General features: G+C 40.2%; 4 protein-coding genes across 7 annotated transcripts; 3 read left to right on the top strand and 1 right to left on the bottom strand.

Annotated features, from left to right (window-relative positions):
- Nucleotides 1-54: 54 nt before the first annotated feature.
- Nucleotides 55-3511, top strand: agk (acylglycerol kinase). The gene is made up of 14 exons (XM_017418902.3): nucleotides 55-318; nucleotides 403-442; nucleotides 538-617; nucleotides 709-784; nucleotides 886-1011; nucleotides 1115-1209; nucleotides 1299-1368; nucleotides 1588-1667; nucleotides 1749-1806; nucleotides 2142-2289; nucleotides 2387-2484; nucleotides 2609-2679; nucleotides 2804-2888; nucleotides 3025-3511. Exons 1-14 carry the CDS (start codon nucleotides 209-211, stop codon nucleotides 3157-3159), a joined length of 1272 nt encoding a protein of 423 aa, XP_017274391.1. The 5' UTR covers nucleotides 55-208; the 3' UTR covers nucleotides 3160-3511.
- Nucleotides 3512-4484: 973 nt separating this feature from the next.
- dennd11 (DENN domain containing 11) lies at nucleotides 4485-12951 on the bottom strand. Of its 2 annotated transcripts, XM_017419077.3 has the most exons (10): nucleotides 12332-12951; nucleotides 11431-11530; nucleotides 10998-11156; nucleotides 9012-9165; nucleotides 8792-8930; nucleotides 8494-8625; nucleotides 8246-8396; nucleotides 7868-7936; nucleotides 7479-7721; nucleotides 4485-7348 (listed from the first exon to the last, which is right to left on the bottom strand). In XM_017419077.3, the coding sequence occupies exons 1-9, from the start codon at nucleotides 12738-12740 to the stop codon at nucleotides 7526-7528; spliced, it is 1509 nt and encodes a 502-aa protein (XP_017274566.1). In that variant the 5' UTR covers nucleotides 12741-12951; the 3' UTR covers nucleotides 4485-7348; nucleotides 7479-7525. The 2 variants fall into 2 exon arrangements, with proteins under 2 accessions (XP_017274566.1, XP_017274565.1); XM_017419076.3 differs by having other exon boundaries at nucleotides 4487-7721.
- Nucleotides 12952-13099: 148 nt separating this feature from the next.
- wee2 (WEE2 oocyte meiosis inhibiting kinase) lies at nucleotides 13100-18628 on the top strand. Of its 2 annotated transcripts, none has more exons than XM_017419075.3 (12): nucleotides 13100-13317; nucleotides 13848-14133; nucleotides 14204-14406; nucleotides 14672-14729; nucleotides 15031-15200; nucleotides 15295-15416; nucleotides 15492-15638; nucleotides 15749-15853; nucleotides 15935-16020; nucleotides 16599-16769; nucleotides 16923-17071; nucleotides 18174-18628. In XM_017419075.3, the coding sequence occupies exons 2-12, from the start codon at nucleotides 13882-13884 to the stop codon at nucleotides 18349-18351; spliced, it is 1641 nt and encodes a 546-aa protein (XP_017274564.1). In that variant the 5' UTR covers nucleotides 13100-13317; nucleotides 13848-13881; the 3' UTR covers nucleotides 18352-18628. The 2 variants fall into 2 exon arrangements, with proteins under 2 accessions (XP_017274564.1, XP_017274563.1); XM_017419074.3 differs by having other exon boundaries at nucleotides 13100-13328.
- Nucleotides 18629-19372: 744 nt separating this feature from the next.
- On the top strand, nucleotides 19373-22059 carry LOC108237478. 2 transcript variants are annotated; one of them, XM_017418910.3, is made up of 4 exons: nucleotides 19373-19523; nucleotides 19800-20090; nucleotides 20532-20671; nucleotides 21431-22059. In XM_017418910.3, exons 1-4 carry the CDS (start codon nucleotides 19388-19390, stop codon nucleotides 21626-21628), a joined length of 765 nt encoding a protein of 254 aa, XP_017274399.2. In that variant the 5' UTR covers nucleotides 19373-19387; the 3' UTR covers nucleotides 21629-22059. The 2 variants fall into 2 exon arrangements, with proteins under 2 accessions (XP_017274399.2, XP_037834230.1); XM_037978302.1 differs by having other exon boundaries at nucleotides 19379-19519.
- The last annotated feature ends 1246 nt before the right edge of the window (nucleotides 22060-23305 follow it).

The following is a 23305-nucleotide window of genomic DNA, read 5'->3' as shown; positions in this document are numbered from 1 at the left end:
GTGTTAGAATATGTTTACATATCAGACGGTCCAACATTTGTTCCGCCTTGTTTTGGTCGGTACTGTTTTAATGTTGCACCACTATATCCATGCAGCAATGAAGCTGTGACCGCTTCAGTAAAAATCTGTTATTCGTGACTTTCTGTCGTACGTACCATTGTAAATGTAGGACATCACTAAAAATAGACAGTTTTATAGTATTGTAACCATGGCTCGGGTTGTAAAAGTGTTTCGGACTCTTCGGAATCACTGGAAGAAATCTACATTTGCTGTGTGCGTCCTGTCCTACGGGGGGTATTGGCTGTATGGTAAACACTGGTGGGTTCCTGAGCTTTTAGATTTTCACTGTATGTTGTTATGTTTATTTCTTTACCCTAAATGTTGCAAATTGTGTTTTATTAGTGACAATATTGTGCGCAGAGAAGCTTGTCAGTTGGCCAGGGTAAAATATTACTTTTTTTTCTTTTAATAATCTCATGATAATACAATTATAACGTGTTCTTTACTTTAATGAACTCATCATTATTGCCTCGTTAGGAATTTGGACGTCAGTTGATAGCGCCACAGGACCGGCTGAAAAAAGCAACTGTTATCTTGAACCCTGCAGCTTCCAGAGGGTAAGAAGACAAGAAAAACAAGCTAGACACAAGTGACTCACATATCCATCTTTCATAAAATAATCTACTTTCCCAATTTAAATTTTGTCAGGAAAGCCAACAACTTATTTGAAAAGAATGCTGCTCCTATTTTACACCTGGCTGGAGTGGAGATTACAGTAGTCAAGGTATCAACAACGTTTGTTTGTCATTACGTATTCAATTTCAGTAGCTTTGGAATGAGTTACTAAACACGAGATTGTGTTATTTGTTGCACTTTCCTCCACAGACTGACTATGAAGGGCAGGCAAAAAAGCTGATTGAGCTTATGGAACAAACAGACATGTTGATCGTAGCGGGAGGGGACGGCACTTTGCAGGAGGTCATCACAGGTTTGCTGCGGAGGCCAGATCAAGTAATATCATTTTGCTAATTTCATCTGTCATTATCACGCTATATACCAATTAGCAGCAACTGCAAAATGGAAAATTAGGTACAAGTGCATTTTCTGACAACAGGAGACCTTCAGTAATACACCGATTGGATTCATTCCACTGGGTGCAAATAATTCCCTGAGTCCAAGTCTTCATCTGCTCAGTGACAACAAGGTGAAGTAAGTAACATGTCAGAAACAAGCTTTTATTTTATATAATCCATATATGCATCTAGTTTGATCATTTTTACATTCTGTGATATTTTTAGAAACATTACATCAGCCACGGTGTCCATTTTGAAAGGAGACACTGTACCTCTGGATGTGCTACAAATCAAAGTAAGAAACTTCAGTTTGATGCAGATTTCTCTTCTTCACAAAACCAATAAACTCTACTGCTTCCATTACAGTTTGTTCAATGCATTTTTTGTTTTATAAAACAAATGAAACGATCAATAAAGAATATTGCTTTGACTTAACAGTGCAGTAAAAGATTTTATAATAACACTTGGCCACAATTTCCTTTTTTTTTCTTTTAATATATGTTTGTTTTTGCAGGGGGAGAAAGAGCAGCCAGTCTTTGCTCTGATCGGATTGCGTTGGGGAGCTTTCAGAGATGTGGCTGCAAAAATTAGCAAGTAAAATTACCCAGAAGGTCTCACTGACTCCATAATACATCAGAAACATAACAAATTTACATTATTATTTTGTCCAAACAGATACTGGTACCTTGGACCATTGAAGACCAGCGCAGCACACTGGTTCCACACTCTGAGGGTAAAGTCTGTTTGTTCTCAAAGATTCTGGATGAACAACAATGTGTCAGAATAAATTTCACTTTGGAAAGGCATCTCATTAGTTTCACTTTTGGAAAGTAATGTTTTTTTTTTAATATTGCAATTTTCAATATTTATTTCCCCTGCTACAAATCTTTATTTTGTATTCTGACAAATGTGCATGGTATGTTTTTAAATGAAACATAAAAATGAAGGAATGTAAACTGGATTGTGTTGTGTTTTATGTTTCACTGTAAACCATAAACCTCATAATTTATTAAATGCTAATGTATTTATATCTCATGCTGTTGTATTAATTTTAAACATATATTTTAGGAATGGCCTGTGGTCCGAGACGTTTCTGTTTCTTGTTTAGCTCCCACTCTTCGGCCTCCTGACCTGCCCTCCCAGAAGCCCCCCAGGCCTAACCTGATCTACCGCATCGTCCGCAGACTGAAGAACTACTGGAACCCTCCAGTTGAAAGTAAACGGACAAATATTGGATCTAAATCTCAGGACCGCAGCATAACAACACACCGAGCCTTGTTTTTGTTTGTTTTTTTGGGTCTGTTTTTGCTCAGAGCCTCTAAAAGTGGAAGAGCCAGAGAAGTGGGAAGAGCAGCAGCTGTCGACAGTAGAGCTCTACGTCCAAACTCACAACAAAAACCCAGTGGAGCGGGTCAGTGGGAAAATTAATGGATCTTTAAAATCTACCAGCTTCTCTTAAACCATGATACCCACATTAGGCCTCATCTACCTTCTTGTATCTCTAATTTTTGTGCCTCTTTTGTTTGAATTTGTAGCGTGTAAATGACTCTTTGATGATCTGTGCCGAGCCGAACGACTTCACTGTGGGCGAGTTCGTCAGTGTCGGGTCAGTACCTGCGATCTTCACTTGTCTTTCTGCCATTCAGAACACATAAAAGCATAAAAAAATCTATTAAATGATTGTTTTTACTTGTAATAAGAGTTATTTCTGTAAATGTTTTTTATCCTAGAAATAAAAAACAAAAGGATCCGACAGTATTCACAGAAAATTCCACAAAACTGGAAGCTAGTGTTTGTCAAGTAAAGCTGCTCGAGGTGAGAAATAATTAAAATGATTGAAGATTTAAACTTACTACATCATGCTCGAGCAAGTCGGAGCAGTTTTGTTTCAGTTTCTTATTAAATCTCAGTTTTTGTCTCGTAACATGTCATTTTTCTGTCGCTCCTGCAGGGTGCCTCTGGCTTCTACAATATTGACAACGAGGAGTATGAGGCCATGCCTGTAGAGATAAGACTGTTGCCAAGGAAACTACGCTTCTTCATCAGTGCGGAGCGCAGAGAGCAGCTCCTCTCACAACCACAGTGATGAGAAAACAGAATCAGAAAAAGGACTAAAACTAAAACCAACTAAAGAAACTTCATGTCATCAAATCCAGAAGGAACTTTGAAAACAGATTTTCTGATCCATGACTTTTAAATGATTATAAAAGCTGTTTCTTTGCAAAATGTAAACCTAAAATAATAAGTTGGAGTTATTTTAACCAGCTCAAAGCAGATTACATGCCTTAATATAAAAGGACCAAGGCTTATTGATTTTTTTTAACCAATCTTGATGTTTCATAGAGATATATTGAGTTTACTGAATTATTCACAACTCTCATGGTGTGTAAAGGTGTTTAATAAAACAAATACAGTATGTCTGTCCTGTTGAAAGTCCCCTTGGGTTATACTGTTATATTTGTTATATTTAATTCAGTTTGTTTCTGTAGCACCAGTGCATGACAAAGGTCAGGCACTATCCAATAAAAATAAGTCCAAGTCAGATTCAAATTCAAAAAGGGTCAATTCATAAAATGTATAAAATGTTTCCTTAATACCATAGATGTGGTTTGCCTTTCTTCTCCACATATCAAGACAACTGCTGAATACAGTCGAAAAATTCAGAATGGACCAAATATACCACTTTGCTCTCTATCTGCAGGGTTACTTGTGGTTCCTAGAGTTTCCATAAGTGGAACGAGAGGCAGAGCTGTCAGTTCTCAGGCTCCTGTCTTGTGGAACCAACTTCCAGTTTCTGTCTGTGAGGCTGACAGCCTGTTTACTTTGAAGATTTTCCTTTTTGATAAATCCTATAGTTAGGCTTGGTTTCAGCTATCCCTCAGATATTCTGCTATAGGCTTAGACTGCAGGAGGACAAACTGACCACATTTCCTCTCTCTGCTCCCCATGTTTGTATTTACAGTTATTTCCCCCATAGAAACGACACCTGAACCACTTGCTGTCTGTCTGTTTCCTGTCCCCTCAGCCCCCATCAGATTGAGGCAGATGGCTGCTCATCCTGAGCCTGGTTCTGGTTCTGGTTCTGGTTCTGGTTCTGCTGCAGGTTTCTTCCTGTTAAAGGGGAGTCATTCCTTTCCACTGTCACCTCCGTCCTGCTCAGGATGGAGGATTGCAAGGAAGTGAAGATGCAACGCCATCTGCTGGCTTACTTAGACAATTTACTAACTGGCATCTCATAACGTACTGGATGTGAGTGTTATTGGATACACTGTACTGGATTTATGGTTTGGACTTTGTGTGTGTGTGTGTGTGTGTGTGTAGTGCCCTGAGATGACTTCTGTTGTGAATTGGTGCCATAAAAATAAACTCAGTTGAACTAAATAATGCATTTTTATTCAACATGAAAAATGAATGTACTGTTCTGTGTATGGTATAAGTCGCTTTACAGGGAATGACAAACTGAACTGACTTATCTACAAATTGTTGTTTTTTTGTCCATCTTAGAGCAGATATTAGCTATCAGATTACCTGAAGTGTGGACACTTGTTTCAGTGCAGCAGAACGCTGTAGGGGAGGGAGGACAACTGTTGAGCAGGTGAGATAACATTTGAACAGTATCAGTATTTTATTGTTTTACAAAGGCAGTACAGTTGAACCGACTGTTGCTCATGCTGGGTTTTGTGTACATAACTGACGCCTCTTACAGTGAGTCACGTAGGTAGAGGTGGAGACTTACAATCTGTGATTACTCTTGACTTTTAATACGATCAAAAAAAGAACAGTTACACGACTCCGATGTGTTGCTGTGTGTGCAGCACGTCGCTGCGGCTGACATTCAGACTGTACAGTAATCCTTAGCTGATGCTGGTACACATCTGTGAACATTTCCACAAAGAAGGCATTTTATACAGTGGTGTGCGTGCCGTGTACATTCCTTGTTACACTAAACATACACTTGTAAAGCAAACAGGGAAATTAAGAGAAAGCAGAGTCAACACACATTGAGATTACTCAAAAGTGCAAACACAATTTTTCAGCCGATAATGTCAACATACAAAAAGATAGACAAATTATTTTGCTATAGATTCAAAAATGTCACATTTTAAGGCCCCATAATAAAAATAAAGCTTAACTGCCCCTTTCTTTCATACATAACAGTGCATTTTAGTCTTTTTGTTTTCTTTTAAGTAACCCAGAAAACACCTCAGAGGGTCGTGTCCAAAAACAGATCAAGTTATAAAAAAAAAAGTCCCCACACCAGAATCAGATTTACCCCCACAACAGCATAATTAGAATATGATTCTGATATCTGTAAACTGTAAATCTACAAATGAATAATAAAAAAAGATTTAAAAAATACTTGGAGAACGAGAAATTGAGATTTGACAAAAACAAACAAACAAAAAAAAATTGGCCTTGTGTGTTCCAACATGGAACAAATCATCTCTGTGAGTGAAAGTCTGATGTGAACTAACAGCACCCTGCCAGCAGCATTCAAAGGACACATTTTGGCCCAAAGACGGCCTCAATGAGACGGTGATAAAAGGTCTGAGAGAACCTCTCAGCTGGAACAGTCCTTTCAATGAATCTGACCAAAGAGAAGTTAAAGCTTTTTTCTCAGCTATCAGCAGGACGACAACAGATCACCCAATAAATATATATATGTATAAAAAGAAATCTTTATCCACAAGACAAGGAGAGAGGATCATCGTGTGTCGATAAGCTACAAACATCTTTATCTTTTCAGCTCATCTCCACTCTGCAGTTAGTTGGAACTATAATTCAGAAACCGTGTATAAAACAGTTAAGCCTGATATGTGCATGAGAACAATCCAGTGGTGGACATGGTGCAGCGCTCATAATAAGTGGTACACAGTCACGGAAATATCATCGACTAGTTAAAAAAAAAAAAAGAGAAGCAATGACATAAAAAATTCATTTGAGCACATCGATCGCTTTCTCTGACAAACAGACACGAGCAGACATGTCCTGTGTTCAAAGTGCATAAAGCTGAAAGTATTTATAACAACTAGGATTTTCTTTCCATCTAGCTTCATCATAATTACCCCTCCTAATTATAACAGGAGGGTAGATCACCCAGGGTGCTTTTTTTTCCTCTCACCTCTCATTTACAGAGGTGAAAGCAACAGTATATATTTGTAATATTTATTATCACCCGCAGCTGAAAGGCGAACTGTATGTGTGTGTGTGTGTGTGACCAACATATCTCATGAACCACAAAGACAAATTTTGATGAAACTTGCAAAGAGCAATCATGATGTACCTGTACAACTATTTAACTTTCAGAGTCAGCTCGATTCAAGATGGCTGCCATAGCCAACTGACCAATGAAAAAAGGATTTACCAGAAACAGTTTCAGAGATATTTAGCTAAAATTTGGCTTGGTGGTGGCTGAGACTGATCCCAAAACACATACTCTGAGAGCTAATAAACTGTGCAAAATGGTTGCGATTAACTATATAGAGTCAACTTTGTTAGTAAAATATCTAATAAAGCAATGGATAAAGGATTTTATTGAAACTTTTAGGAAATAATCATTGGAGGCACATTTACAACTGATTCATTTTTGGACCCAATCCAATTCATGAAGGACACCACAGCCAAACGACCTTAAAAAAAAGGCAAAAATGGCTGTAATTCAGTCAATTTTACAGGTACTGAGCTAAAATTTGGTGTGGTAGTAGCTGAGAGTCATTCACAATGTGTACTGTATTAGATTGCAGATAACATTAAAACTCTGACATGAAAGGCAGCGGGCGAGATGCATTCCTTCGAGGAATGCTAGGCCTTTAATTTATGGAGGAAAAAGATGAAACTTCCAATTCTCCTGCTGCAGGGTCCATTTTGAAAAGCAAAAAATAAGAAGAAAAAAAAAATTACTTTCATTTTACAATTTCTAGAAGTAGATTCACCAGAAAAAGAAAACATCTAAGTACAAGGTCTCAGAACTCAAAAATGAGTGTTTCATTTCTAACAGAAGCTAGTTAAACTTTTTCAGATCCGACTCTGTTCTTCGCCCAAGCTGCAGGAGTCCGAGAGCGTCAGGGACTTCTGTGTCGTCACGAGTGCAACAAGGAACAATCAGTCATCTGGTTGTGAAGACGTTTTAGCCAGTGTCGGAGCCAGAATTACAGAAAAACACAAAAACATCAAAACACAGCAGCTGTCATCAGCTGCTCTGATATCCAGGCGTCGATCAGCCGCTGTGACCCAGTCTGCCATGTTAGGTGTTCACATCGCCCACAGTGGTCCGTCTTCACAGGCCAGAGGAGACACACAACGAGGAAAAGAGACACCCAGCATGAGAACACTGGAAGACAGATAAAGTTCCACGATAGAGGCAGTGTTTTCAGTGTTTTCTGTCTGAATGTTTGTGGGCCTCACAAGTACAAATAATCCACTGGCATCCGCGTTTCCCCAGAGGTCTGAGCTCAGGAGCAGCAGAGGTTGTCTATGACGAGCGCGACATCAAGGCCGTACACGTCCAAGAGGTCGAGCAGGAAGGAGCGGTCACCCTGGGGGTCCAGCCCCATGGCCCTGACATGATCAGCCGTCAGGGTGGGATCAGCGCTCGCCGCCACCTCCGACAGGGTCTGAAAGATGCGATTGTTCAGCTCCATGAAGAACCTAAAAACAGCAAAGGAAACGAAAGCATCAGTACAATTAAATAAGTAAATCCCAGTTTGGTCATGGGCAGATAAATCACAGAGTTCTGTCAGAGGATGACTCAAACACGCTGGCAGCTGAAACAAAACCACCTGTCAAGGACTCACAGGATGAAAAGATCCTCTTCATTTGATGTGCAGTCTTCATCCACCTCCTGAGAGTACAGCAGCATTTGCCTAAAAATAAAAAAAATTTAAAAAATTTATTTTATAAAACTAAGCAAAAGAAATTTGATTTCCCTTGAAACAGAATAACCACACAGGCCTGTATTTTGCAATTAGCCAACTTAATTTCACAGCATAATTTATTCAGAATCACAAAAGCTACATTTTCATAAAGTTAAAAAAAATATCTCAGCTAAGAATATATTCATTGTTTAAAATGAATTAAACTACACACCACAATATAACAATAAATGAGTTAATGAATACACACCAGTACTTATTTACTCAAAATGCTTAAAAACCAAAGATGTAGAGCAGTACCTCTGCTCACTCAGCTTCCTGTACTTCTCCTTATCTGCTGCGTTCAGTCTGAGCAGCTGCTGCAAATGGCTTCTGTGAGTCTTCACATTCTGGTTGTCGATGTAAACGTCGTACAGCTCCTTCTTATCCTCAAAGATCTTCTCTGTGGTGCCTTGAATCAAACGAGAACACATTCTCATATGTATGAATGATCATTTTCTGTTGAGAAAACAGCCGTTAGCCACTGGCGGTGAAGGAAAACCTCTTACAGGCCACATAGGACAGCTCTGTTTCCAGGGCGCTGATGTCAGCTATGTTGATGTAGAAAAAAGGCCTTAATTCCGGCACAGAGACTCCGATTCCTGGTATGGAAACATTAGCCAGGCAGCAACAGCAATACACTGATGGGACAGAAGAAAATGATAAATAAAACATATCCAAAAGGTATACATCACAAAGCGCCACATGTGCAGATTTCAATTTTGTTCAGCTGAATCCTAAAATATGAAGAGAATAAAAACCTGACAGAAATGAGAGAAAGTGTGTGTAGAAGCTCGAGCTGCTCACCCCTGTAGCACACCACACCTATAGGTGGAGGAGAGAAGATGAGGAGACGTTTCCGAAGCAGCACAAACTTCCACAGCACCATTATCTGCTCCCCAAAGAACTGGATGAACTGCGACATGCAGCCAGCTGGATGGGTGATCTGCAGGGAAGAAGGCTGCTCCGTGAGGCTCGTGAAGGGGCATCTTCAGTGATATGAGAGTGTGTTCTGGTGTTTTCAGACCTTCATCTCTGGATGCATGCAGCGGTTTATGGCGGCGACACTCCACGTCGGGCACGATGTGACCAAACCGTTTCCCATCGGGGGGAGAACAGCCTTCTTGTCCTCGTAAAAGGCCTCCAGGGGAGAATACTGGCCTGGATTCTGCAGCTGATGTCTAAAACCAATCAGGAAATCAAAACAACATAATCAGGTGTGACTCATTCATGTCTGCTGGATCTGAATGATAAAACAGATTAGGCTCGCTTTAATAATGTAGGCCTTTTATTCATTTTATGCATATTTATCACCTCTCTAAATTATTTTTCCGGAGAGAAGCAATCTGCTCACAGCTCACGTCAACCTAAAGAACCAAATCTTGCATCTGAAATGATCTGCCTAATTTCTATTTGCAGAGAAAATCAATCTGTGCGCGGAGAGACTAAAACACCAGGCTCCTGGGTACAGATGGGAAAAACAAGCTCCACTTAAACTAAAAGAGACTTTTTGCAGATGCCACATAAACTGCAGGTGCAGGACAAATTACTCTTTGAAGTCATTCTATATAATTAATCAAGTTTTTTTATCCAGTTTTGCTTGTTTTACGTCATTTTGATTGTTTTGCAGCACTGTTTGTTTCGTATCACATTTTAATTTCAGTTTATTTACTCACTGGTGTAATCTTAATGTAACTGTTTGTTTGTTGGTTTTTTGCTTTAATTTAGCTCCAATCTAATTTTGTTTCATATATTGATCATTTTGGAGTCATTTTACATTAGTCTTTTTTGAATTTACTTTAATTGTTTAACACTGAAATAAGAAGATGATAACACATGGATGGATTGGATCTGTGGCCCAATAACTGTTTTGTTGAGTCCCTGATTGATTTGTAGCATTCTGTGGCTTTTGTGGGTCGTTAATGGAGTTCTTGTTAAGTTTATTTTGGACATTGTGAATCTTTCTATAGTCTTTTGTGGTCCTTTTGTATGTTTCCATGTGTTTTTGTCTTCTATTTCTCTCAATTTGTAGTAATTTGGCATTTAGTTTGAGCTATGTCTCACATATGTTGGACATTTGTCACCTTCTGGAAGGTTTTTATGTCTCTCATTTAGGACATTTGGTGTCCTATGCTAATCATGTAACATTTATCTTAGTTGTTTTGCTTTTACTTTATTGTTAATTTGTCTGTGAATCATTTTACATCTCTTCATTTTATTCCATTTTGCTTCTCAGTTTGGTTGTTTTCTGCGTGTTTCTGGAAAACAGATTATCTTTGAGGCCCTTGGCTTCGTGCTCAGTCGACCTGTCCACTCATCAGTCAGAGTCTGTGTTGTGCATTCAGCCTTAGTCAGCGTTAAAGTGACTCATAACTCATTTTATTTTAGCCTCGGGTTAGTAACTCACAGCTGTCATCAAACTGAGTGATAGAGTGTGAGGACTATTGTGTCAGAAATACACATAACTAATTTTAATCCTAATTTTCTGTTTGGTCAGTAATTAACAAAATTAGTTCATTATTGAGGCATCTGTTTGCTGTTAACTGCACAGAAAGTCAAACCACTTGTAAACTTTAAACTAGACAACAAAACTCCTGAGACGTAGGCAGATTCGCCGGTGTTTGTGTTCTTAAAAGTGTGGCTGTTTTATACGTAGACACCATCAGTGAGAGTCAAGTTGTTGTAAAAGAACTGAATAAGAGGAGCAGTGTTGCAGAAAAGAGAAGAAAAGACGCTGTCAAAGTTTCTTCCAGCTTTGTGTTCACACTCCACAGAAAAGCTGCATGTCAATGGGTTCTTGTGACAAAAACTGCAACTAAGTGGAATTCGGGGTTCATGTTTAATTGATGAGAACATCTGAAACAAAGAAACATGGATAGGAGGTTGGCGCATAAAGAAAAACCTGTGAAGAAAGTTGGGTGAGAAATAAACAGAGAATGCAAACAGGCTGGGTTAAAAAAATAAATGAAATAAAAACATAAAGGCTTCAGAGACAAACAGCAGCAGGCCTTACCTGACTTGGTTCTCCAGGAAGTGCATGTAGCGGTAAAGCAGAGTGTAGGAAGGAGACAGAATTCCCACAGACTTCATCCTCGCTCCTCTCTCCAGCTCGCTCTCAACGGGCATGTTGGCAAAACAGGCCAGGCCGAAGTAACTGCCTTTACGGAAATATCTATCCAGGGGCAAAGCAACGAGAGTTAAAGATCGAGCATTCCTTGAAGCTACAGATCACCCGCTGCCTTTCATGCCAGAGTTTTAAACTGGGATCGTCTTATGCTGGGAAGGGACACACTTAGAGCTGTTTTGTTCAAATCTTGTAAATGACATGCGAAATCTCAAGCAACATCAGGAGTAAAAGCCTTTTTGGGCTTTGATGAGGTCACTTAGCCGTGGCTTTAACAAACAGACAGTTTTCTGACAGAGGTGGAGTTCTGTAGATTACGTACATAAAGTCACTGGTGATCCGATGGGAGCCGCTGGCCATCGACTTAAATTCAACCCCGTCAAGGTTGATGTCATGAGGCAGACACCACTCTACCATATTTCCTGTGATTCACACACACACACAGAGTGTTTAAATAAATGAAATTACTTCCTAGATTTCAACTACTTTCATCCTGGCTTCTTCCTCAAAACTGTCACAGCTGGAAAAGGTCAAGGAAAGGCCTGACTCATCAACTGTGAGTAAATATTAACCCAGGGAACAGATGAGTCTCGTAATGTTTAACTACTGATTTTATGACAGTTTTTCATACTGTAACTGTAGAGACAAGTTCAACATTTTGTAGAATTTTAAAAATGATAAATTAATTTTGTGAACAAGCCAACTATTGGCATCAGATTCCTGAATGGGCTATAATAAATCTTTGACATAAAAAGTGTACATTTTTAGTCAGTAATAGTATATTTATATAGAATCTTGCATAGATATAAATCACAAAGTCCAACCCAATAAAATACAATAAAAACAGTACAAATGTAAAAATCAGAGACTAAAAGAAAAAGAAAAGCCTCCATTTAAAAGCTTGTCTGAATAAAAAAACATCTTCAGTTGCTTTAAAAAGACTCAACACTAATAATAATAATAATAATAATAATCTGCCCAAGAAGGAGACCAGGATTGGCCCCGAACCAGAACCCTGGGGTACCCGCATAAACACATTCAATTCTTTTCATTATTGTCTATTTTAGTGCATGTCTATGGGAAGCCCACACAGATCAGTGGTGTCTGATTTATAATAATAATAAAATTAATAAAAACATGAAGTCCTTTTCATCTGGTCAGTAGAACTGGTTAAGGGATCAGAAGACATGCTGATCATTTTCAGCGCGTGCATGAATTCTTACCTGATCTCGTGCCGAAAGTAACCACAAACACGGCCACTATCTGATCCTTTTCCTCCCACTGATCCCTCGCTGTGATGCAGGGGAAGGGCCGGTTCCGATCCGTACCGAACAGCTCGGGGCGATCCCAGCCGAGCCCGAACCCGAACCCGGGGAGCTCGGCCGGCTGAAGGCTTCTGTCCCGGCTGACAACGACAGCTGTCAGGTTCCGCGTCGGGCTGTAGGTGACGGCGGTGGCGACGGCGGCGCCCAGCGGTAAGCGCCTCCCGGCCGGCTGGGAACTTCTCTCCGCCTCGGTGCTGCCTTTCTCCTCCTCGGGCGGCGGCGGTGGCTGGGCCGCCTGGTGGTTCGGGTCGGGCGGTGGGATCTCCTCCCAGTCCAGCAGCGGGGCTCGGTCCGACTGCTCCACCATGGTGGTGTCGGTGCTGCGGCGGCAGGAGGGCGGACGGACGGACAGGTGGAGAGGAGGCAAAAGGCGAGAGGAGCTCCCCGCGCACGGTGCGTTTGGAGCGGCTTAAACACGCTGCTGGATCCGGATCATGGTTTCCTGCTGGCGGGGGTGTTTTCCACGGATCTGTAAGCGTGTCACATCTACGGACGGGCTGCTTTTCCTCCTCTTGTCTCTGTGTTGTGATGACGTACTCACTTCCGCCCACGTGTCTACATCATCATTTCATACAATTACCTAATTTCTGTTATAAAAACACAAATCGTATAAAATGGGCATTTAATGACTTTTAAAGCAACTTTTAGGGGAATCAGTTTAATTTTATTTTCCAGCACAGGAGCAGTTTATTGTATTTTTCCCCATAAATCCCATTTTTGACGCTATTTTAGAATTGTTTATCCAATTAGCAGCTGCTTCAAAGAACCAGCCAACCAATCAGAAAGCTGGATGCCCTGACCCCGGGGGCGTCATTTATTTAAACAGGAAGTCTTTAACATACGTGGCGCGAAACGTGAGCGTGTTTGAGGTGGTGATGCGAAAGGTGACTTGATCGTGAGTAAACATTATTTTTTATCGCCCGCCGAAGAAGGCGATAATGTTTTTGCCCGTGTCGGTCTATCTCTGTGTGTAGCTGTCATCATACGTCATGAACCGGATTTTAATGAAACTCAGAATGTAATCATTGTCTGGACAGCTACAACTCATTGACATTTGGAGCCAATCCAATTTAAGATGGCCGCCACAGCAGTCAGGTTTTACAGATGCTGTAATAATATGTGGTGTGGGAGTAGCTGAGAGTCATCCTCAACACATTCTCTGAGTGCTGTCACATCTTACAAGCTCACAATATCACATGAGATATTGTCATTTACAAGGTTTGACCAAAACAACTATAATGTCTATCCTTCTCAACATAAAATAAATTTAGTTAATTTCTACTTGAAACTTATGCCTGCTACTTTAAGTTAATTAGCCCCGCAGTTCTTCAATATTTAGAGTTTTCCCAAACACAAAAAATGCAGATTACATGACGCATGTGCAGATGATCTAATGAAGTGTTTGTGCTGTCAGGTGTTGAAACCCCAGAGTTCAGGTCTCAGCAGGCATGGAGACGCTGTTTGATGGGATCAACCAGAGGCTGGAGTTTTCCAGCTGTGAGGAGGAGGGGAACAGCAGTGACACCACCTCAGATGACTTTGCCAGTATCTGCAGCCCCAGCTTGGCCTGCAGGACCCCCAAAGTGCAGCGCCACCGCAGCAGGAGCAACACGTTGGCGTCTCCTTTGCGGTGCACCAGCCCCATACCGTATGCCTCCTGGAAGAAGCTGAGGCTGTGTGAATCGCCCAGCACACCCAAGGTGATTTTTACCAGGACTGATTGTTCTGTGTCAGCTCCTTTTATGACTCATTTATTTCTTCTGCTCGTAGAGTTTGTTGTCCAAGTCGTCTCAGCTTTACTCAAACATAAAGATAAATCACCGGACTGTGCGTTTCGCCTCGGCTGCTGCAAATCTGATTCAAGCTCCTTCAGTCAACGTGAATCCTTTCACTCCTGACACAGTACGCAGAAAAAGTGAGCTGCTGTGGAGGCAAAGCAGCAGGAGTGATGATGATGAAGATTATGGACACAGGTAATATTTATTTATTTATTGTTATTATAAACAATATCTGTAAAAGGAAACTTGGCAACGTTTCTGCTAACAGTTTAGGTTTAATTGTGAAATTAAATCATCTTAGATCGTTTTAAATGAGTTACTGGTTGCATTAAAGTTTTGATTTGCAAAAAGATTCAAATATTTATTTGTTTTGCCATTGACTGTATTGTTGCTCATGTTAGATTTTTTTTTTTTCAGTTTTGTTCAGAGTACAAAACAATCTACATCCTTTTTTTTTCAGACTGAAACACAGCCTCACGTCATCTGAAGAGGACGATGAAGCCTTTCTCCCACCAAAGGTACAACATTTTCTCCCAGTGGTGAATAGAATCCTACATCAGATCCGCTTTGTCATCTTCAGCTGCCGCCTCCTCTTGTTTAGTTCAAAATTACATGCTGCCACTTCAACTTCCGGGATTTCTCTAAGGAATCTCCAGCTAAAAAAAAAAAAAAAAGCTGCTGTCAGTGTTTGCGATTCTTGAGGAAGTATCACCATATTTGGTCAGACATCAAAGAAGGACGTAGTCCTGTGACGTGCGGTGCTTCTTAAAAAAATATTTTTAGTTTTACCGTCGCACCCTCCGTCTGTTCATCTGGCAGAGACGAGCTGTCCAAGCCTTCATGCTGTCACGCTATGAGAGCGAGTTCCTGGAGATGGAGTGCATCGGCGTGGGGGAGTTCGGGGCAGTCTATAAGTGCGTGAATCGGCTGGACGGTTGTCTGTACGCCATAAAACGCTCCCGACGACCCCTGGCAGGCTCTGCCAATGAGTGAGTAAGCATTATGGTGGTCTCTGCCAGAGTCTGATCAGTCCACGCTTTGATCATGATCAGTTTTATTCATGACACCGTTTTCTTCTCTCAGGCAGCTGGCCCTGAAGGAAGTGTATGCACACTCCGTTCTTGGGCATCACCCACACGTTGTTCGCTATTATTCAGCATGGGCAGAGGATGACCACATGATTATTCAGAACGAATACTGCGACGGTGGGTTTCACAGTAACGTCCAGTAGAAGTTGTGAGGAGGTGTAACGCGGAGTTTTGTGGTTTGATAACCTGCAGGTGGAAGTCTCAGTGATGCGATTGTGAAGAAGGAGGCACAAGGTGTGCTGTTTACAGAAGCCGAACTGAAAGATCTGCTTTTACAAGTGGCCCTGGGTCTGAAATACATCCACAGCTCAGGCCTTGTCCACCTGGATATCAAACCAAGTACGTGACCAATTCTCATTGTGAATATGGGTTCTCTGTTTAGTTTACATGCAGAATTTTTTTATTTTTTTTTTGTGTCAACAAATGTGATGTCTTCCAACTGTTTCTAGGCAACATTTTTATTTGCCAGCAGCCCGGCACAAGTACAGGGGGTGAGGGGGAGAGCGAGGAGGAAGATGATGAAAGCACTTCAACTACAGTCATTTACAAAATTGGTATTTTAATATGTTTGAATTTCTGCATTTTTCAATTAATTTTTTTTTTCTTAGAATCTCATTTCCAACCCTTCCTTGCAGGTGATTTGGGTCATGTGACCTTAATCGCCAGTCCTCAAGTTGAGGAGGGGGACAGTCGCTTTCTGGCTAAAGAAGTCCTTCATGAGGTAAGGATGTTACGTACACCTCACTGCAGGGAATTCAGTTTAATTCTGCAAATTCACAACAAAACTCATCTCAGGGCGCCATTAAAGAGAAAAAAAAGTGTTCAAATCATAGATCCAGATTAAAATATGATTCCTACAATCAGTTTGGTTCATTATGAAATGCCAAATAGTAGAAGCTTCTGTCTAAGGAATCCAGCAGATTATGTCAGATCTTCCCAGTTTAAGCGGCACATTGGGAACAGTGGAAAGGAAAAAAATACAATCTCTTTTCCTAACTCACCAGAACTCTGGCAGCAGCATTTTGGATCAACTGAAGTCTTTTTAGAGATTTTCAGACAACCAGATAATAAAAAAATGACTATAGTCCAGTGAAGAAGTCTTTATTCATCACTTTGGGACAAGATGTTTCTGACTGTAGTAACGTTGAGCAGGTGGAAGGAAGTGGTCCTGGTAGCGTTTTTAATGTAGGAGTTTAAAGACATCCCGGTCAAAAAAGATGCCAAAGTTGGTGCTTAAAAGGAATGTGTTGTTCCTGTTTTTGCATCCTTTCTAACTTCAGTTGTCCCTCTGCTCCCTAGAATTACCTCCATCTCCCCAAGGCTGACATATTCGCTCTGGGCCTTACAGTGCTGCTGGCAGCTGGAGCCCCGCCTTTGCCTCAAAATGGAGACGAATGGCACAGTCTTAGAGAGGGGCATCTGCCCAAACTGCCACAAGAGCTCTCACCTCCCTTCAGAAGTTTACTTCAGGTATTGCTGGTCTTAATTTGTATCAAGGTTGAGTTCAAAATAACTGGAGATCAGATTTAGAACTGCCATCTGTGTAAACGGCACATTTTGTTTGTTGCTGGCATAGCATGACGGGATTTCTATTTTCTCTTTTTTTTTTTCTTCCTTTGTCAGTCGTTGCTGGATTCAGACCCGACGAGGCGGCCATCTGCCCGGGAGCTTTGCAAGCACACGGTCCTAAGGGAGAAGAGGACTGAGAGGCTGGCTGCTCAGCTTCGCAGAGAGCTCAACGTAGAGAAGTTAAGGACGGCAATGCTGGAAAAGTAAGGGCCATGGTTTCAACCTATCAGATCATTTTTGCTGTTTTTAAAATTTGCACACTTTTTTTATTTTTAACTCCCTCGGACATACTGTACGTGGAGTTTTTCAGCTATTATAAAATGCTTCAAATTGCATGAAAATAAATAATGCTGATGTCAGCGTATGCAGGAAAGTGTTGAACCAAGAGATGACCTCTTGAAACTTCCTCAAACACTTTCTGTGTTTTGTGAACATTATCTCTTGATCTCTTGTCTGTGATTAGGAGATGTGACAAAGAAGAGCCTGGGCTTTCTAGATTAGCACCCATCAGCAATGCACAGGCATATCCTTTGTATAAACCGTTTCAAAGAAGCTTTCCAAAAGTCTTAAACTCAGTTTAATGATGACATTTATGATATTAAATTTATACAACATCTATCAATTAGTTGATTTGTGAAGATGCAGCTCTAATTTATGCATTTTGCCTTGTAATATAATTGTTTTAAACATGAAAATGCCTGTATGTGAGTGAGCAAATTATAGAGATTTTAGTTTTTTCTGTACTTAAACCTCAAAGACATTCAGAAAAAAGGGAAGAAGATCAGAAAGAGTACTGATGTTTTCAGAAGTCTGAGAGATTTTTTTTCGGAATGGTTTTAAATTAAGTTTTACTTTCTGTTTTGATTCTGGTCACGTTCATGTCTCTTGACATGTTTATTGGTCCTTTTAAAAGTAAATATATAATAGAAAAATAATAGAGAACCGTACACCTTTTTTTTTTTTTAAATAAATATTTTAAAAATAACTTTTTTAAATTGTGTTGTTGATAAATTTGTGTTTTTATAAACTGCCTTGCCTCCACCTTCTGTGACTGAGCTGAGTGATATGAGAAGAAAAATCTGGGATTTCCAGACTGAGATTTAGGGAGAGGCAACATATTCGTGCCAATGTTTACGTGCACTGATTTTATAAATGTGACCAGGAGGTGGGGCATGATGATGACAACAAACAAACCAGTTGCAGCAGACCTCGTCTTTCCAGTTCACGAGAACTGGCACCAGACACCGATACCAGTTGAAATATATTCCCCGCTTTTTACTTATTTTTTTTTATGGTCTTCTGCAGAGAGCTCCAGGAGGCACGACAAGCAGCTTTGTCACCAAAACAGAACCTCTCACCGAGACTTTCTCCAGGGTTGAAGCCTCCCGCTAAGATGGGGTCTCTGCCCAGAACAGGAAGGAGGCTCGTTGGCAGGAAGACGGAACGATCTCTGAGCTTTGGTACTCCAGGATATGGAGTCTAAAGGGGAATGATCCCCTGTCGTATAATGTGACTCTCTGGAACAAGGCAGTTGTAACAGAAATGGCTACATGTAGAATTTTGTTCTTTTTGAATTAAATAGTTGAACTCAGGGTCTACAGCTTAGGGCACTGCAGACTTAAATAAGCTGCTTTTGTTTTGTTTTTTTTTCCCCCTCTTTTTGCAACAGTATGAGTCAAACATACATGGCTGGTCAAGGACTTTTTTTTAATATTTATTATAATTTTGTTTTTTACTGTAAATAAACATTTTAAGCCTTTTCCAGATCTCTTTTTTTGGCAGCTTGTGCTTGCAAACTGTCATGTGATGTATCAAAAACAAAAAAAAAAACATTCTAAGTGCAGGGACTTTCCATCGGGGGTGTTGCTCTTATCTGTGACTGCAGTCAACCGTATGTGTCACCAACAAAGGAAGTATAAATCATCAAATTCTGAATGTTTGTTCCTTGAAACTCGCGTGATATTGTTTAGAACTGACGCCAGCTCTGCAGTTGTTTCCAGAAGCAATAATTTGAGTGTTTTATAGCAGATTATAGCATACCAAAAGGTATATTTAACTTGTCAAAGAGTTGTTAACTTCTGCAATTGAACACATGCCTTGTTGCATGCATTTCCTCATCCATATTTAATTGTTTGGAGTTTTTTTTTTTAACATTTTTTTTATTTTACCTCACTTACCCACCTCTCCCCAAACTGTGCCGTTTTGTGCTTTTAATTATGATTCGTTTAAAATCTGACCAACTTTTTCACTGGCCTCACCACAGTGCATGATGCCAACCCAGTCCCATAATGCTGCATTTCATTTGAGAATTCGGTGCTCTTGAATGCATCAGCCGATTTTAAAATATACTAACCCTGTAATTTCAGATGCAGTGATGAGCAAAATAGCCCATCTTTAAAGGGGACATATTATGCTTCCTTGAACAAGGCAGGACATGTCTGAGGGCTGTAAAAATACTACACTAGTCTCGCAATAAAGACCGCCTTTAAAACGTCATAACTGTTTGAAGATCATTTCCGATGCCCCTTGAACGCGTCACCGCTGGCTTAAAACCACCCCCTAGTTGGGACTTGTTTTTTCTGCGGCTTAATGGAGACCACGGAGCATCACTGACTGAACCCATTAACGCCAATGTCGACGACATAACGACCGTGAGTAAGTCAGTTGTTTATTTCCAATGATTTTGAGCGGTTTTGATCAGTTTTGCTGAACCTAACTAGCTTCCAAGCTCGAAAGCTAACGTTAGAATTATGCTAACCAACGTCTCCTAGCTTGAGCGTCGAAACGTCTTTTTTTTAGTTTATCAGGTTTATTTAAATTGATGCTACAGTTATTGTTTTTGGTATGTCAGGAACTGTTGGTTTGCTGTAAGTTTACACGACCAAACCTTGTTTTGTTTGGGTAACTGATAGTGTCTTCTACGTTAAACAGCTTCTTTAAATGACCGGTCATCGATGGACAACTTTGGGAAACTAGCGAAGGGACAAGAGGCGGCACTTGTTATTGTCGCCTTCCTTCAAGCGGACTGCATAGACCCGGTTTACACCCATGAGATCCTTTCCCTCTGCAATGATATCACCGCCGAATGGGATATCAACCGGAACGAGCAGAAGATAGACTCGGTGGGCGACTTCGATGAGCTCGAAAGTGATGGCAACCTGTCCGAAAGCATTAAAGCCTCTCTGGATGATATTCAGCCTTTGGTGGAACTGCCGTGGCTCGGTGGGTAAACACACAGGCGCCTGAAATATACAGAAAATCCCATCAAATCTCTGGTTTTAGGTTTTCTCTCCCAAGCTGGACTCGGGTGAGGCAGCGTTTGATTAGACGTGCGGAAACAAGCAAACAAACAAAGCTATTAATTTAAATTTAGTTTGTGACTTTTCATTACCCATCATCCCCTCTGAGTCAGTACAAAAGTCCAATCTTATCAGCTGTTCTCTGTTTACACCACAGAGCTGCAACGAATCTGAAAGTAAAAACAGGAATTTGCACTTCAAGCATTTCCTTTAACTTTCATCCAAACTCATAAATAAGTTCAGCTCCTAAATGCAACCTGTTGTTTCATTTGATATATACACAGGTCTGCTGTTCCTTCAGCTGTAGAAGCATTCATAAAGTGAACTGTTGTGATTTTTATTTCTGGGTAATTGTGTGTTTCAGCTGGAGACCATCCAGAAGACGGTGTAGACTATCATGGGGTTGCACAGGCACTGAGAGAGATTGCAGCTCAGTTTGAGCACAGCCTTTTGGCTCAGGCCACCCAGAATCTGGGAACGAAGATTTCAAGTTCTCCTTCAGAAGTGAGTCGTATGTGGCAACACATCTCAGCAAATCAAGATTGAGAGGAAGTCAATACAATACAACACTACAGAGCTGAAAACCAGATGTGCATATTTGGAGTAATTCCTACCTTTGAAATGCAAAGTGTCTTTTTATTCTTCTTATTATTGCCTGTCGCTGAAAGGCCACAGCCAGCTGACCTTAGGAAACACATAAATGTCTGCAGTTCAGTCAGTTTTACTGGTAACGTGTTGAAGTTTGTTGTGGTTGTAGCTGAGGCTCATTTATGACGCAGACTTGAAGTGCTACTTCAAGATCTTTGCTTGAAACTTCAACCCTGTTTGTCTGTTAGCAAAATATCTCCTGAACCAGAGGACAGATTTTATTGAAATCCCCTGAAATCAATCCTTGGATGTAAATCTACAACTGATTAACCTTTGGAGTCAATCCAGTTCACAGCTAATTCTCATTAGCCATCACAAAAATGGCTTTTTTTTGTTCTACAAATATTGAGTTTAAGCCTGAGGTGGTAGTAGCTGAGAGTCATTTACAATACCTGCTGAGAGTAAGAATGTACATGTTTGTTTCCCCTCCTAAGCTTGGACCAAAACAGCTGCAGTTTCATAATTTCTTAACATAAGCTGATTTTAATGTAAAACTGGGAATGCCAAGCTTTTAATTATGTAGCAGCATAAAAAAACGATAACATCCAGCCTTTAGTTTTAATAAACCAAGGGTTGCTGAGACGACCCCTGACTGTTTGTGTTCCTGCTTTCCAGCAGTGGAAGTATTTCCTGAAAGAAGAGGTGGAGCGGCTGATGAGGCGAGGGACGGCGTTGGAGCACCTCCACCAGGAGCGAGTCATCGTGGCCCTCACTCTCACCCTCGTGAAGGGGGTTTGCATCCAGGCCCCGCAGCTGATTAGAAGCCTCTTCACCACAGTGCACCAGTTCGTCTGCCGCACAGGGGCCAGGTGACTGACAGGCAGCAGAAGATTCAGAAGAAATTACGGGGAAATGAATTTGAAAAAGAGCACCTGCTTGTCAGGACCAGCCATCTGTGAAAGAAGCTGCTGGTGTGAAGGTGATCGGAAAATCATAACTGACTGAAAGAAGATGGGGGGGGGAGGTTGTTTAGGTTGACGGTGCCGTTGAGAAAATGAGGAATTGAAAGTTGAGTTTGAGACTAATTATTTTCATTGGTTTACATACTTTGAACGTTGTTCGTTTAAGTGTTCTTTTCCACTAAATGTTTGAATTAATGATGATTTTCTATAGACTATTGATTTTTGGAATACACAGCTGTGTGTATTACATTGTGCAACTTTAAATGGTTTAATTTCAGTCTCAAGATACGTTAATTCTGTGTTGTATTCAATGTAAATAAACAACAAAGGGAACAAGTTTCATTCTGTTGTTTCTGTTTGAGGTATTATATAACGAAGAGGCTTTTTTTTTTTTCCTTACATCCATGTCTGTACTTCCAGTTTCATTTTGAGGAAAACAAACAAGCCTGTTTTTTTTGTAAGACAAACCTTTTTGTATCGATGTAGTAGCTTTACATGTTGTACATTTTATTCTTGGACGACTTTTAAGAAGTCGTTTGTGGTGTTCATAAAACCTTAAACTGCACAAGGAAGGGGAAGAGGAAGGGAGTTTCCAGGTTAAACCTGTTCAGGAAATAACTTTGGTTCTTCCTAGCAGTCCAAAGTAGTTAATGTCTGTTTATAGCTCTGAATATATGAAAACCATGTTATAAAACTCAGCTTTGTCATTCAGTTGGCTTATTTTTAGTATAGGATTGGTACATTTATGAACTATTTCTGAAATTAGGTGCAAAGCAAACTACAGAATTAATACTCGTGAAAAAATAATTAGTTCCTGAGTCCAAAGTGGAGCATTCAATAATTTAGATCCTAAAATCCAATTAAACTAAACTGAACAGAATTATAATAATTTTCATGTTGGGTTATTTTTGCAGGTGACTTTAGCTCACATTTATATATCATAAATAAGCAACTGATGAGATGTTCTTAGAAAGCTAACGGAAACATAATGTAGAGCATTTTTAGTTGCTTTGATGCAACAAGTTACCTGATGTGAATTAATGTTTTTGGACTTTAGGACGTATAGATAATAAGGAAACACCATCACAGCATCTTATCAGGATGATCTGTGGATCGTTTCTACCAAGGTGGAAATTACAATTTTTTTTACCAGCCACTATTTTTTGTTGTGACAAAAAGTAATTTCATATGATGATGATGATGGAGGTGGGTGGAAGCAGTTGTGGTGCCCTACAAGCTGAACAACACCTCTTTCTGGACACTGCATGGAAATAACTAGATTTTTCTTGTTTTAAACCATTAAAAGATGCATATCTGTACATAAAAATTGAAGTGAAATTTGTTTCTGTGGAGTGTTTTTGAAGTATTTTTTTGTGCTTTTGTAAGTTTTTGTATGTAAGTTGTAATGTTTTTCAGACACTTGTTGCTTTTAATGCTTATATCTATTTGTGCTACCCGCTTATATTTAACAGGTAGGATATTCTGATAAAGGAAGTGATTTTTGTGGTTTTAGAAAGGTTTTTGTCGGGGATATAAATTGTTCCAATGCTATGCTAAGCATAACTTCTAAGCTTCCACTTCAGTATCC

This window comes from Kryptolebias marmoratus, linkage group LG11 (genome assembly GCF_001649575.2).
Source record: "Kryptolebias marmoratus isolate JLee-2015 linkage group LG11, ASM164957v2, whole genome shotgun sequence".
In the NCBI taxonomy this organism is placed as follows: domain Eukaryota; kingdom Metazoa; phylum Chordata; class Actinopteri; order Cyprinodontiformes; family Rivulidae; genus Kryptolebias; species Kryptolebias marmoratus.
This window is presented reverse-complemented; position numbering and strand designations above follow the sequence as displayed.

Bases quoted from the DNA above. Each gene is read 5' to 3' on its own strand.
- agk (XM_017418902.3), top strand. From the start codon at position 209: ATGGCTCGGGTTGTAAAAGTGTTTCGGACTCTTCGGAATCACTGGAAG. The intron at 2,485-2,608 runs GTCAGTGGGAAA...TTGAATTTGTAG, and splicing joins ACAAAAACCCAGTGGAGCGG to CGTGTAAATGACTCTTTGAT. The intron at 2,889-3,024 runs GTGAGAAATAAT...TCGCTCCTGCAG, and splicing joins GTCAAGTAAAGCTGCTCGAG to GGTGCCTCTGGCTTCTACAA.
- dennd11 (XM_017419077.3), bottom strand. From the start codon at position 12,740: ATGGTGGAGCAGTCGGACCGAGCCCCGCTGCTGGACTGGGAGGAGATC. The intron at 8,626-8,791 runs GTGAGCAGCTCG...CTGTCCCATCAG, and splicing joins AGGTGTGGTGTGCTACAGGG to TGTATTGCTGTTGCTGCCTG. The intron at 7,937-8,245 runs GTACTGCTCTAC...TTTTATTTTTAG, and splicing joins AGGAAGCTGAGTGAGCAGAG to GCAAATGCTGCTGTACTCTC.
- wee2 (XM_017419075.3), top strand. From the start codon at position 13,882: ATGGAGACGCTGTTTGATGGGATCAACCAGAGGCTGGAGTTTTCCAGC. The intron at 15,639-15,748 runs GTACGTGACCAA...AACTGTTTCTAG, and splicing joins CCACCTGGATATCAAACCAA to GCAACATTTTTATTTGCCAG. The intron at 16,770-16,922 runs GTATTGCTGGTC...TTCCTTTGTCAG, and splicing joins CCTTCAGAAGTTTACTTCAG to TCGTTGCTGGATTCAGACCC.
- LOC108237478 (XM_017418910.3), top strand. From the start codon at position 19,388: ATGCCCCTTGAACGCGTCACCGCTGGCTTAAAACCACCCCCTAGTTGG. The intron at 19,524-19,799 runs GTAAGTCAGTTG...TACGTTAAACAG, and splicing joins CGACGACATAACGACCGTGA to CTTCTTTAAATGACCGGTCA. The intron at 20,672-21,430 runs GTGAGTCGTATG...CCTGCTTTCCAG, and splicing joins TTTCAAGTTCTCCTTCAGAA to CAGTGGAAGTATTTCCTGAA.